This window comes from Egretta garzetta, unplaced genomic scaffold (assembly GCF_000687185.1).
Source record: "Egretta garzetta isolate BGI_Z169 unplaced genomic scaffold, ASM68718v1 scaffold620, whole genome shotgun sequence".
Classification (NCBI taxonomy): domain Eukaryota; kingdom Metazoa; phylum Chordata; class Aves; order Pelecaniformes; family Ardeidae; genus Egretta; species Egretta garzetta.
The window spans coordinates 164,888-180,122 of NW_009258309.1; the positions used below are offsets into that span (position 1 = coordinate 164,888).

Genomic DNA, 15,235 nt, shown 5'->3' on the forward strand with positions numbered 1-15,235 from the left:
CCCCCCCTCAATTTTTCTTCCTTCTCTGAAAAAATAACTTTTGTTTTTACATGATATCACCAGATCACACATTCAGTGAAAAATACCACACACTGTGCAACTTGCATACATTACACTTTCAGGCAGACCATAAGCATATTGGTATGATTCAGATTAGCTATACTACGTATAAAACAAAGAGCTTGCACGTCACAGAAACATCTTTATGATATTTTCAAGAATTGTGTCACTTCTTCCAAGAAGCATGAATTGAGAAGAGACATGTAAGGCTAATTTGCATTTCAGTTGGAGGTCCCACAAACCATTCCAGCCCAAGATCGAGAGCTAAGTGAATCAGAGAGCTGCTTTTACAAAGCAGATTACCATAATCAGGGAGCAAGGTCCACAGAAACATGGATCTCAAATCTCTTCTCATATTTGGATGGGAGATGCCATTTCCCTTTCCTTCATTTGGGTCCCCTTGTTCTCTTCTTGTTCTCGCAGTCAGTTGTACAACAGGCACTTCACAATAACCCTTGCTCTTACCCTGACTCCTTTTCTCTTGCAGGATTTCACACACACACACACACACACACGCACGCACGCACAGCTCTAGAAACTTTCTTTGACAGGATTCCAAAACTCCCCGTCTGAACACTTACAAGCTTTGTGCTGCCAACCTATAGGGTCAGAGAGACATCTGTTAGTAATAAGGCTTCCTTGATATTTAAGTTTTTAAGCAACTAATGCCTGCAACATTACTGCAACATAAACAGATACTGTCCCTATTTATAGAGACCAAAAGGGAGAGAGATTTATGTGGTTGTTCCGAGTCAGAAAACTGCCCAAGGCCCAGAAATTCCTAAATTCTTGATTCCCAAATTATCACATACAAGGAATAAATAATCTAGTTAAAGCAAAGCAATAACGAGGCAAGAAGTAAATTTCAGCGAACAGCTCTGTCAGGGGAGTTTTGTCCTCACCTAACTGTGCCTTCACTCTCACCCCAGCTTTCCAGGGAGAGCAGGCTGCCAAATGCCGCTCAGCTAGAGGTGGTTTTTTACCACATAGTAGGTCTTCTAAATAGCAGGAACAAGCAGGATATTTTCACTTTGACTCTTAAACCAGCTTTGCTCCCAAGCCTCCTATGATTTGAGTTAAAGTGCTCAGAACTCCCAGGTGGTCACTAGTTACACTTTGAAATTGGCTTTTCTGCACTCCAGAAACACCACGGATAGGCCATTAGGGGACTTAAAAATCTGCTTAAGAATTTAGTCTAGACCAGCTTAAGAATTGAGTCTAGTCTCCTGCAGAACTTACAAGGAGGAAGACACCAATTTCCACCTTGAACTTTCACCACCATTGATGCTCTTTTCACTTGTACAGTAGTTACGCCATCAGACAACCCTTGGGCAGATCAGTCTGACTAGCAAAGCCTGCATCTTCAGTCAAGTCCTTCAGAAAGCCTATCAGTATAGGTAACCTTCTCACTGTAAACAAAGCTGAATGTATCCTACGTTTTCCTAGACATTGGAAGGAGTTCCCCTCTCAGTGTTGGAGAAGTATCAGGTCTCTGTTTGGCAGAAATCAGACCACTCACAGAAGAAGCTTTTCTACCCATTTTTACAGGTAGCATAAAGATTACGTGGTCTGCCCAAGCCCACAAGGTACACTATGGAAAAGCAGAATTTAAAGTTAATTCTTGTATTCCAGCGCAGGGCTTTTGACACCAGGTAGATGTTTACTCTTCAGCATATTTAAAATGTGAAATACAAAATGCTTAACAAACCCCCCAAACCTGTAACTGGTATGATAGCAGCAGAGAGCAGTCAGATACACAGAGCAGACACACCAGTTTCATAACATTCCAGTATCCCTGTCCCAATATATGCACCAATAAATGACCATAAATCTAGTAGCAGCTACAAAGGACATCCATTTCAGCGACTACAATTACTCTTTGTCCCGAAAGAAAAGCTTACAGGACCATCCAGTGATCTATTAGCACTGAACGCTGCACAAAACCCCAGATCTTCAGGTCTGAAAAAAACCCTTAATTTCCAGGCAAACATTAATGCATATACAGAAGCAAACCACAAGGAGTGCAAATGAACACATAAATTTGTATATGTGCTGTAATACCTGGATAATGCAAGTATTATTCTTCCAAAGGTTAAAAAAAAAGTTACTATTAAACTCGGTGACATCTGTGAAGAATCTAGGAACTTTATGAGGATGTTCAAAGGGGAAAAGCTAACGGGCAGCAGGGTTCTGGCACATAAGACTTATTCTTCATGCACAGAATAATGCAATTCTTTTTGGCTTCTGCATTTTCCCTTAGAAAGGGAAACCCTTTTTTGACCCTTACAGTAGACCAAATCATCAACAAAAAGATCTTACTCTGACTTAGCATACTATATCACTGATAAGATTGATTCGTTGTAACTTATCAGATCAAGAATGAGAGAAAAAAATCAGCATTATCTGAATTCTGCCCATAGCTCCAGAAGACTTAAAAGCTTCTACCACAAGAATTAGCAGTGAATTAATCAGCCAAAGCCTACAAATAATTACAAAATTACAATCTACTGCAGTGAACCTGGCTTTTTTTGGTCTACCCTCTAGACTGCATCTGTAGATTCAGGAAGAGAGCATGGCATCCATCCAGCATCCTGCTGCACAGAACAGTACTAGCTGCCAGAAATCAAAGGCTGCGTGTGGATCAGTCAGTCAACATTGCTGAGCACCCAGGTCATCTCTGAACAACCAAAACCACTCCCAGAAAGTCAACTCAACAATAAATACAATTACTGCTCTCCGTTGTCATCATGTGTGTCCCCGTCCCCCCCCAACTCAGGAGAGCAAAGATTAAAGTACTACTTCCAGGTACTTAGGGGGATGCAATTCCAGCTTCTGTGTGGTAGGTGAGTGTTCTTCTTCCTTGGCCAATGCATCCTAGTGACCTCTCCAGTCTCACAAAACCAGCCTAAATAAGGCAAAACTGTTTTAAAGCATTTCAGTCACTCCTATTTAATGTTCTCTTAATTACTTTTATTATTTGCCCGAACCTCCTACATCTGTCTTCCACTCTGTCTGTTCTCTTCCAGCTAGCTTTCCACCTCTTTGTTCTCGAAATCCCGGATCTCTTGTCCTCAAGGGGTGGAACCCAAGTATTAAACCTGGTAAGAAATCACCTTAAGCTTTACAGCAAGGACAGAAACAAAAATTTGCACCCTACTGACTTAATACCAGTTTTGCCTTTTAACTGGACTAAATTGAACTATAGCCTGTTAAAAAGATTCAGTCCCAGTGAAAGCAAAGAGAAGCATGAAATAATACTTCGGTTTAGGACTGCTTCATGCCATAGCTCTCCAGGTGTTAATACAAGTGGCAACCACAGGCAAGTTATGGAAAGGCACTCTCCTCGCATAACATCCATGAACAGTTCTCCCAAACACACTTCAGAATTGTTTTCCATTCTTTTCGGGGTTTTCAGAGGATGTCCATTGTTAGTAACAGCATGAAAATAACATCCTAGCAGTGACAATAGCGTACTATTTTCACAATCCTTTTATTGTCACACTTCAGAGAATAATGAACATTATTTCCACATAAGTAAAACTCAAACCCCATTTTTGATTGGGGGGACTGAAGTATGGACTCTGTGTCAGTAAAAGGTACTATTTTGAGCAGCAGCTAATGATTTACATATGTAAAAAGAACCTTCACGATCACAATAGTTAGGTGGAAAAAAAAAAAGTAACCTCTCCTTTTGTCTTCAAAACAGACAAAAAGAGGAAATTGAGATGCAAAGTTATCCTTGAAAGAAATATATACATATGAGTATTATATATTCAACACAGAAAATACAGTTAGGATGGATTTATTTCCTCAGGGGGAGGGAAGATACTTATTTATCTTCAAGGCATCTTTCCAGGAGATATTAGAATCAGGTATGAAAAAGTTCTTTTCATAAAACTACCAAGAACTGGACACTGCTACACTAAGCTTCCCCCTATGATGAAACCAATTTTAAATACAGCAATATAGACATATAAACACAGACAAACAGAAAATCTAGCCTGTGGAATAAAAGCCAAAATAAAATAAGAAATGTCTTTATTGCACAACTTGTTTTTCCTGAGGAGATCTGAAAAATTCATTCTAGTTTCTCTGTCCCATCCCCCTAATCCTCTTATTAGCAGACATTCTCTCCACAGCTATTTCATTACGCTCCATTTCTGAAATCCACATGTCAGTAGCATTCAGTACATTTTAGCAGCAAGGCTACACGTAACAGTACATCTTTTTATCCCACTGGGGAAAAACCTTTAGAAAATGTACATAAACACATGTTGAAAGTAGTCTGAGGACAAGAGGGTCGTCTGTTTATATAACCTACATGTAAGAAATATTTTAACATTTTCAAATTTATGAACGTATAGGGCATTTCTGATCACTTCAATTTTCAGCCTCTCCAAGTACTATTTGTTATTTTCTTGCACAAAATCTAATCTGATCTAGCATTTATTTCTCCTTCTGAATTCCTAACCACATGCCATCAATACAGTTATAAATCAAAACACACTAAAAATTATTTGAAATAAAAATGAAGTTAACTTCTGACCTACTCTTGATAGTTAAGCATGGGTATGTTTGTAATCAGTACTTGTTTTTCATGTACGTACAACTTTTCATTCTATGTCTCAAAAAAAAAAATAAATCGAAGAACGGACAGCAGCAACCACTGTATAGTGAAGATAATTTGATTTTACACAGTGCCCTTCATTGTCCAGCTGTCCCCAAGCACTTTACAAAACAGGAAGCCTCCTAGATGTACCACCATACGGGCAAATGCAGCAGCTGTTCTGCACTCTAAGAGTTCACCTCTAACCAGAGTAATCTCATACTGAGAGGCTGCACATGAACCCAAGACACTAGGGAATCACTTATTCTTTTAACAACAACAACAACAACAAAAAAAAAAAAAAAAAGGCTGCAACAACTGTAAAAGGCTGTAATATCTTAGACATCTGTAGATACAATGCTGCACATACTTTATTTTTCACTTTAGAATTCTAAGTATGGAAAACCAATACTGTAAACGTATGTTGGATGTAATGCATCTCTGGATTAAAAAAAAAAAAAACCCACCAAAAACCAAAACAAACACACACAACCCCAAAAAACCCAACTTACTCCTAATATCTGAGGTTGAGGTTCATGTTGCAGTTTTCATACCACACCTAATCTCTGTGTATAAAACAATGCAAAACTCTATGCAGATGGAGAACTCCATCTACTCATAAGTGCTGAGGGCCAAACAGATTTCCCAAGTGACTGGTGCTTATACACAGGACAATATTCCAAAGGAAAGTCTCTAAACCAGGAAAACAATCCTAAAATCAAACACTCCCAAAGGCAAAAGCTTTCCGAGTAATAACTTATTCTTTGTAAGGAAAAGTTAGTCCTCTACAGCAAGCCACAGCCTACCTTTTCAGTTCTTTATGTTCCATTTCCATCATGTGTCAGCAACATTAACCTTTTGCTTCAGTCATCATACAAAGCAGACAGTGCTCACCTTTGGTCTCAGTAACAAGCTGGATAAAGCTGTCTGTCTATATTATCATTTCCTCTCTTTCTACTTAACAGCTGGCTTTTTTGTTTTTGTTTTTAATGAATACTGTGGGTACGGACAGGTCAGATATAATCCTGCAGTAGAAAAAGTGGCAGATGTTTTTACCATGAAAGCACAAAGCTCAGTTCTATAGACTTTGTTAATTTCGCCTCACCCAGTGAGGAACTATCAAAAGCCTTCAGACATACACAATTCTAAAAATGGAGGCTTTCCATAAGGAAAGTCCTTCCTGTGTGATGAAACACGCAAGTTATCAAAACAGGATGTAGTACAGAGAGCACACGTGCATCCTTACTTCAACTGTTATGGCATTAGCCCTTCCTAGTTGAATAACTCTTTGGAGTGAAGTTGTATTTGTTTTTTTTTAAATCAAGTATGCTCTGCTCATAACTCTAAGAAGCACGCAAAGACAACTGGGCACAAACATGAATACAACTCAGGAACAGTGCACAGTTGCATATTAAAGAACATGGTAAACTGCTAAGCCTATTACATAAAGATTATTGTCTGCTTGAGAAGGGTTACAGTCAGGGTGGCCAGACAAGCCCTAAGACACAAATTAACAGAGTCTTCTATGCACCTGATGACTGGATTTTTCCAAAATCTGGAGAACACGGTTGATCTCCCATCTCATTTGATACTACATTTCCTGAGTGGCTAAGAGCAATTCTGGAGTTCCGACATTCAGAAACAAGCAATCACGTCCTCCTCTTCCCTCTGCTCCACCCTGCACAAAGACAGACATAGAAAGGAAACATTCATTTTATAATGTCAGTGTTTATTTACATGAGAGAAGGTTTACACAAGTTGAAAAGTTCTTTCAACAGGAACCCAACAATTAGGGCTTTTGCCGGTCTTCAAAAAAAGGGATGACTTTAGGATTTGATGATGCAGCTTCAGAACACTTTGACGATTACTTGGGAAAAAAGTGCCAGGAATCAACTAAAACAAACAAACAAAAAAATACACATCAAAAATTACATTAGTTCTATACAACTAGCCAGACACAAACACTTGAAAAACATTCTGCCCTTCCAGCTATCTCCCCTCCCGTAACAATACTTCTGGGTGAGCTCTATCCCCAGCCTACTTAAAGCCCAGCCTCAAAAGAATATCCATTCACTTCAACGGTTTGGCTGAAACAATCCTGCAACAAATTACACCACTGACATGACCATCCCTGGAAAACATCAAAGATCAGGCAGATTATGTTCAGTTGTCTGTCAGAGGTCTGAGATGTAATACTTCAGTAAATAAATGCTATTTATTGGCATGCCACATAAGGACAAATGGAATGCAACTTGCTTTCCCATGACATGGACTACACAGATGTTACTTTGCAAACAATCTGGAACTCGACTCATGACTAAGTTTCTCTTAGTGTTTCTGTAACTTCCTCCGCCTCAAATGGCACGTATGTCTTTCTATAGTTCCTGCCAGTAGAAAAATCTTTTTTTAAAGTAGTTAACAAAAATGAAAATGTAGAATGTATTCTTATTTCTTGACAAAACCCACATGTTCTGTTAACATGAAAACCAGTCATAACAGTTGAAGAGAGAATTTTGTCTTTAGAACTTGAAAATTAAGTATGGTTATGTCACTTTTAAGAAAAGAGGCTGTTTATTTGATTAGTTAGCTACTGTGAGGAATGACAAAAACTAAGGCAAAGCAACCCTCCTCCTTTAACAAGGATCAATGTCATGAATTTGCCTTCCATGATCAGTGACAGAAAAATTGAGTCTTCTCATCTTTTTATGTGAACTACTTTCACTCATACTCAAAAGCAATTTTCTCCCACAAATGATCTACAAATTTCTGCCCATGTTCTACTTAACAGGGGAAGGCATTACAGTCTGACAGAATATAACTATTATCATTCTCCTGTACACAAACTCTCCTTTTTCAACATGGCAATTTTTAAAGCAAATTATTAAAGAAATCACATGGCATTTGGGGAAAGACATACCTTCTGGGGAAACAGAATCTCCATTCACAGACACTGGTGCCTAAAAAAAAACCCATGAAAAACAAACCAACATATCAGTGTTTAGTTAGTTTTAACCAGTAGCACCCAAACTCAAAGCTATTTCTACTGTTGAAGTCAAAAGATATTAATAAAAACAGACCTTTGTGTTGCCCCCACAGTACAGTGCTCTACCTTACAGACTTTCCCTTTTTTTTTCCCCTGGAACAACTGTAGAGATTTCTTGGTTGCTCATAAATGACAAAGTAAACACACTAATAATGAGTGATAAATTAACAACCTACCTAACATAAAGGGGTTTTTCCTACTGTATTGTCTTCAAGGATAACAGGATTTGCTGTTTACATACTAAAGAGTAAAAATGCCTTTCCAGTTACATTACTATACATGTTTCAGTATAAAGGTACACATGTGAACATGTATATCCACACACAATTTGTATTACTTATATGCAAACGTTTTTAAATAAATGTGTAATTAAGCTCTCTTATAACCACATTTTGACAGAGTAGGATTCGGTTCTGTGGGAAGTGACAAATCATTTCAAAGTGTGGGTCTGCAAGTCCAGGTCCATTTCAAAGCTGGATACACCACTACTCAATCGCAGTATTACACAGCATGACTTGTCCTATTACTTAAAGGACAAAATTGAAGCCAGTTTTAACACCAGCTGGAAGCAACCTGCCACACAACAAGGATACCAGTTACTTGCATAGCAACAATTCTGCACTGTCCTTCCGTCAGCTCCTCACAAACAGATAAGCTTTCCAACTGACATAACTGATAGGAAAGAAGCAGAGAGCATCTCAGTACAAGGAATCCTGCCACGCTCTCTCACAGACACAAATCAAGTGCAAAAAACATGTGGATGTTGGTCCTTGCCATGACTCAAGCCCACCCCAACTATGCTTACCCAAGCAGATAACCCCAGGAGTAATCACTTAGGTGAACCATGCAAAAAAGAAACAACCTCAAAGGCAGGCTTTACAGCTGTTCAAAACTTCAGAACAAAGCTGCACAGTGACCATCAACGTCTTCCACACCAACTTCCTGCCACTACTTAAGGGTGTGTGAAGACATTAATGAAAACTTTGCAGTACCATGCAGGCAGGCAAACTGACCCAGAAGCTGCACAGCCAGGCTTACCACAGCACAGCACTCAGCCTGAGCTGCATTGGTATGAAACTCCCTTGCAAGCCTGCCTGCCTCTGAGCAGGCACAGGGCTCAGTCCTCTGAAGGGCAGGTCAAAGCCTGTGAGGAAGGAAGGGAAAAACAAAATTCTTTTTCCTACTTCACCCACGATAACTACCTGCACAGGGGAGTTATGTGACTGGTCTGAAAGGACATGCCAGTATGACAAATGTAATCCATTAGAATTAGTTTGAGTTGGAAGGGACGGTTAAAGGTCGTCTAGTCCAACCTGCCTGCAGCAAGCAGGGACACCTTCCACTAGATCAGGTTGTTCAGAGCCCCGTCCAACCTGACCTTGAATGCTCCTAGGGATGGGGCATCTACCACCTCTCTGGGCAACCTGTGCCAGTGTTTCACCACCCACATCATAAAAAATGTCTTCCTTATATCTAGTCTGAATCTACCCTCTTCTAGTTTAAAACCATTGCCCCTTGTCCTATCGCTACAAGCCCTACGAAAAATTCTGTCCCCATCTTTCTTATAAGCGCCCTTTAAGTATTGAAAGGCTGCAATCAGGCCTCCCCAGAGCCTTCACACTTCTCCAGGCTGAACCACCCCAACTCTCTCAGTCTGTCCTCATAGGAGAGGTGCTCCATCTCTCTGATCATTTTTGTGGCCCTCCTCTGGACCCGCTCCAACAGTTCCATGTCTTTTCTGTGCTGAGGTCCCAGAGCTGGATGCAGTGCTCCAGGTGGGGTCTCACCAGAGCAGAGCAGAAGGGCAGAATTCCCTCCCTTGACCTGCTGGTCTCACTGCTTTTGATGCAGTCCAGGATACAGTTGGCTTTTTGGGCTGTGAGTGCACATTGCGAGCTCACATCCAGCTTTTCATCCACCAATACCCCCAAGTCCTTCTCTGCAGGGCTGTTCTCAATCCCTTCATTCCTCAGCCTGTATTGATACCGGGAGTTGCCCCAACCCAGGTGCAGGACCTTGCACTTAGCCTTGTTGAACCTCATCAGGTTCCCATGGGCCCACTTCTCAAACTTGTCCAGGTCCCTCAAACGTGTCAATGGCACCACTCAGCTTGGTGTCGTCTGAAAACTTGCTGAGGGTGCGCTCAATCCCACTGTGTCAGTGATGAAGATATTAAATGGTACTGTTCCCATATAAGGACCGCTGAAGGAAACCACTCATCACTGATCTCCATCTGGACATTGAGCCGTTGACCACTACTCTCTGGATGCAACCATCCAGCCAATTCCTCATCTCCAATTTAGAGAGAAGGATGTTCTGGGGGACCATATCAAAGGCCTTCCAGAGGTCCAGATTGATGACATCCATAGCTCTTCCCTTGTCCGCTGATGTAGTCACTCCATCACAGAAAGCCACTAGGTTGGTAAGGCAAGACTTGCTCTTGGTGAAGCCATGCTTGCTGTCTTGAATCACGTCCCTGTCCTCCATGTGCCTTAGTATAGCTTCTAGGAGGATCTGTTCCATGATCTTCCCAGGCACAGAGGTGAGGCTGACAGGTCGGCAGATCCCAGGGTCCTCCTTTTAACCCTTTTTAAAAATGCGTGCAACATTTCCCTTTTTCCAGTCACTGGGGACTTCACCTGACTGCCGTGACTTTTCAAATATCATGGAGAGTGGCTTCGCAATTACATCAGCCAATTCCCTCAGGACTCTGGGATGCATCTCGGCAGGTCCCATAGAATTAGGTATGTTCAGGTTCCTCAGGTGATCACGAACCTGATCTTCTCTTACAGTGGGAGGGACTTTGCTCCCTCAGTCCCTGCCTTGAGGTCCATCCATTTGAGAAGTGTGGAAAGAAAGGTTGCCACTGACAACTGAGTTGAACAAGTTGTTGACTGCCTCAGCCTTCTCCTCATCTGTTGTTACCAGTTTGCCAGCCGTGTTCATTGGGGGTGTGTGCTTTCTTTGACCTTCCTTTTTCGGCTGACATAGCTATAGAAGCTCGTCTGATTATTCTTTGCACTTCTTGCCAAGTTCAGCTTCAGACACACCTTGGCCTTCCTGACCCCATCCCTATACAACCAGGCAACATTCCTATACTCTTCCCAGGACACCTGTCCCTGCTTCCACTTTCTGTGCATTTCCTTCTTGCTCTTTATTTTGATCAGCAGGTCTTGACTCACCCATGCTGGTCTCTTGCTGTCCTTTCCTGATTTCTTACACACGGGGATCAAGAGCTATTGTGCTCTACAGAAAACATCTTCCAAGCCTTCACACCAGACCATCTCCTCTCTCTAAAACCAAAGCTTTATCTCATAAGGCAGGGAGAATCGGTGGTCACTATGTATAAGCAGGTGCCTGCCACTTCTGGGATAATTGCTCAGAAAGTTTGAGATAAGGACTCAGCACCTTCCCACCAGGAACAGATCAAAAACTCATCCCACCAAACCAGGAATCTCTTCAGTAAACAACCCTTTCATTTGGAGCGCTGTTTAAGAAACCCAACCAAATACCTAAAATAATTTAAAACCCAAAAACTAAAAACCCCAAAACAAACAAACCAACCCCCTCAAAAAAAACGCAGAGTAAAAACCCAACCAGTGTTTTGCTTCACAACTGGCCACTGAACAGAAAATTCTGCTTCTACTAAGTCCCCAATGGAAATGTCCTCACATAAAACACGTGGGGTAAAATGCAGTTAACAGACTTCACTGCTTAGATCTGAATTATTTGAAACACATTAGTAAGTATACAGATTCAAATTTTGTTGGAGATTTTTTAAATTATCAGGAAAAGCCAAATACTTTTCCCTGTAAGACATTGTTCTGCATTTTATCAAAAAGAGACTTCATCTAGCAAAGCTTTCCTAGTTTGCTTTCCAGTATAGTAAGGGAAGAATTATGTGGTAAGTCTGAGAAACACTGCTCTACTAACTATATATAGTCTTGGAGATTTTCCAACTTGCAAAGTCCTCAGCAGCTTCTTCACAGAGCAAGTGAGCAAGCAGTTCTCAGGATTCATGTTAAACAAAGGTTTGGCTGTCCTGGTCAGTTTTACAGATGGCAACACTTAAAAGCTTGAAATAAACTACATCTTAGCACTAACACATTCAGCTAGAAAGCTCTATTCCTCCTGGGTTTAGATTTCAACATATACTAACATTGGAGCTGAGAAAGAGATAAAACAATTTTCAGAGGCTAAAGAACACTAGAAATTTTCACCACCTAGTGTTAAAACTCAACTGTGTTTGTAGTTGCAGGGGGCTGGTGTAATTTTGGCTGGTTCAAATGTTCAGTATGTGTTCCCATATGCACAGATTATCTTTCATCTCTTCAGGATTGACTGGACATGGCAACTTCACTGTCTGTAGAATCATTCCTAGTTTGCCACCAATACAGATGACAGTACACATGCCCACCGTCTAGAAACTAACTCAGTGGAGCGGAAGTTCTGCAACACAGACAAGCCATACTAGTCCCACATCTGTAAAATAATCAAAGGTCAAATAATAGCACAATAAATTCTACTGAAATCAACAGGACTATCTTGGGAACTACATAATCAAAATCTATATGAAATTCTGATTAGTGCACAATTTGGTAAGCATTTGGTAAAGATCTGTTTGTTTCCCTTTGATTCTTAGTTATAGTTCTCTCACCATAAAAATTGGTTCATAACAATACTGAGTGTTGCCTTTTTGGTTTTTTTGAGGGTGATGTTGTTGGGTTTGTTGATTTTTTTCTGAGAACTCAATTACTTGATTTAAGGCAATTATTACCCACTCAAAAATTCTGTAATTGGAGTCTGACCCAGGAAACAGAATTGTAGGGAACCAGCTCTCACTGCAAGAGTAGCTCAGAAATTTTGCAGTAGACAAAATATGTACTTGCATACAAAATCTCTCTCTCAGCCTTCATTCTTCTGTTTTTATCCAGAAGTTAATAGATGGACATAAATGAGAAGAAAATGTATCTGCTTTCTGTTTAAAACAAACAAACAACAAAAACCAAACCCACAAACAATCCCCCCCAGGCAGACAGCGGCAGCTTTCATTTAAAATTACCACAGCTATTAAAATGCTGCAGCCAACACTCATGTACTTTCACTTCAGTTTGAAAGAGATGAATGCCTGACAACCAAAGTGGGCAGTGTAGTGTACTAGACAAAAAGATACCTGCTTAAAATGTGCGAGTCAACCTCCCTGCTTATATTTAGAGGTTGATCGTCCACTATTCATATTTCAAGAGCATTTTACTTTTTTTAGTTATTGCAGATTGGAAATTGCATGCAGTAGGAACAGTATTTAATATTGCCTCTTTTCCCTGTCTGAAAAGTACCAAGAGACAGTAGCCTATAAAGACACAATTAAAATACTTAGACTGAACGGAAACAGAATGATGGAAAGGAGTATGTAATGACAACTTCATAAAAACACTATCACTTAAAAGAAAACAATGTGAGGCACAAAAACCCAGGCAGTGATAATATTTGGTAAGAAGGCAAGTGCTCATAATAAAAAAAGACATTGAAGTTTGATACAAGGTACCTATTTTATGAACTGGTTTTACTAATCCTGCTCCCCCCAAGACAGGAAAGATTTTGAATTGTTATTAAGAGACAAAATAACAGGTAGTGCTGGTTTAACACACAATCATTTACTCTACATGCTTCAAAGTACAAACAGCACAGAATGCAAAAGGGAATTCTCCTTCGTAGGTCTGTCACCATCCAAATATGTTTGAACTTGACATTTTAGTTGCATTTAAACACTCACTAAAAGTTACTGTAAATTTGGAAGTATAGAGGAGGTAAGTATTTACCTGACATGTCTAAAAATGTATCTGAATTCCAAAATTAGTTTTTCTTTCATTTAAAATTTACAGTCCCATTAATCAACATTAATGAGTGCAACCACAAAGGTCCTTTTAAAGAAGTGCTGAAAGCAAGAGAGCTGAATAGGAAAAACAGGTTTGACACTACTTTATGACTTAAACCAACTTTTCTTTGCAACTGATAGTCTTATTTGTTTGTGACAAACCACCACCCAGGACAACGTGTTCTTACTAGAAACGCTGTCGGAATGTTAACTGCACAGACAGAGGATGGTGTCTCCTTTGACACCTGAACTTGTGTCATTACTGTGACTACTGGGGCAAAACACTGGCTGCCCAGACAGCCATGCACATGTGCAAGATACCTGCCATGCTCGTGTGATTGTGAGCACAGGCTCAATCATAGCAGATGTTAAAAAAAAAAAAAAAAAAAAAAAAAAAAAAAAAAAAATACTTATACAAACAAGACCCAGGTTGGAATGCAGAAGTAGGGTTACAAGGGTTGGTCTTTCTTTGGGGGTAGGCACCAGGGCCGTCAACTGACCAGACACCAAGTATGTTTTAGACTCACATTCAGGAATTCCAAGCTCCTTTGGACTCTGCTTCACACCAAATATCCACAGAGCTTCTCTTACTTTCTCCTTCACACATCATCTTTCCACTGCCTCACAGGAAAGCAGAAAGACCGTTAGGAGTTTGTTCAGGTCTATTCTGCAGATCTACGGAGCACTTGCATCTAGGGTGATGGATGAGTATTTAACATTTGAGAGACTGTTGATGAAGATGGAACTTTCCCAAGGTTCATTCAGCGTTCATCACACATGCATCAAAAGTCCCAATTCCTCTGCTTTAAGTTTTCCAACATCCATTTTAAATTTCATTTCCACTGCACACACACACACCACATTTATGATTTTCTAGGAAAATTCCAACATGGCATTCAGTAAGAATACCAGTTTTTGTTGTATTTATCATTCTTTTAAAACCTTGCTGACTGTAATTGCAGTTTCCAAGACTGCAGGAACTATTTAATACGATGCTAATCTAAAGCTACAAACATGGTTTTTCAAGAAAACAGAAAAGGAGGTTCTGTACATTTCAGACATCTATCCCAAGCCAGCACTGCTGCATAATGCAGTAGAACCATTCATCCTACTATTTCACAGAAAGATGAATGATCGCTGTTTCTGCAAAGTGTGAATGTCAACAGATGCCATCCTTGGCAAGCAGAAAGGAAAAAATAGCTCCTGGACGTAAGATATTTCACTGAAAATACTCTTTCCTATATAAAGGATATTTTACTTCATATATGTCAAACGAGCACTAAAATTGTTACATTTTCACACAAGGGTTGTGAAATGACCAATAAAAGCAAACCACTTTCATCCCATATAGATTAAAAGCAGCACTTCAGACAGGATTGCATTCAGAAACAAATTATGAAATAAGTACTGCACACGGAAGTGGAGCTTTTATCAGTAGCAAACGTCATCGAAATGAAGAATGAATATTTTACAGCTATATTTTCAGGTACATTTCAAATGTGCCTCACTTTGCATCAGGTCTTCAGGCAAGGAGCTTGCTGTTCTAACAACAGATTCACAACATTGCTCATCAGCTGAGTTTGAATATAAACAGTTTGAATCTTTACATGTGATAACATAAGAACAGAAAATAAATATTCTTGAGGTAGTA

The 15,235-nt window shown here is 40.0% G+C and overlaps 1 protein-coding gene across 4 annotated transcripts in view; it reads right to left on the reverse strand.

The window, feature by feature from the left end:
• The window catches only part of PPA2 (inorganic pyrophosphatase 2), a 54,478-nt gene that overhangs the window by 3,410 nt on the left and 35,833 nt on the right, over positions 1–15,235 (reverse strand). Inside the window, exons 11-12 of one of the 4 annotated variants that reach the window (XM_035894619.1) lie at positions 7,584–7,623; positions 4,954–6,344 (exon numbers count right to left, since the gene is read on the reverse strand). In XM_035894619.1, the coding sequence (XP_035750512.1) occupies positions 6,316–6,344; positions 7,584–7,623 (69 nt within the window). In that variant the 3' untranslated portion in view covers positions 4,954–6,315. Of the gene's footprint in view, positions 1–4,953; positions 6,345–6,374; positions 6,560–7,583; positions 7,624–15,235 lie in introns of those variants that run through there. The other 3 variants (XM_009639188.2, XR_004842059.1, XM_035894603.1) reach the window with 3 other exon arrangements.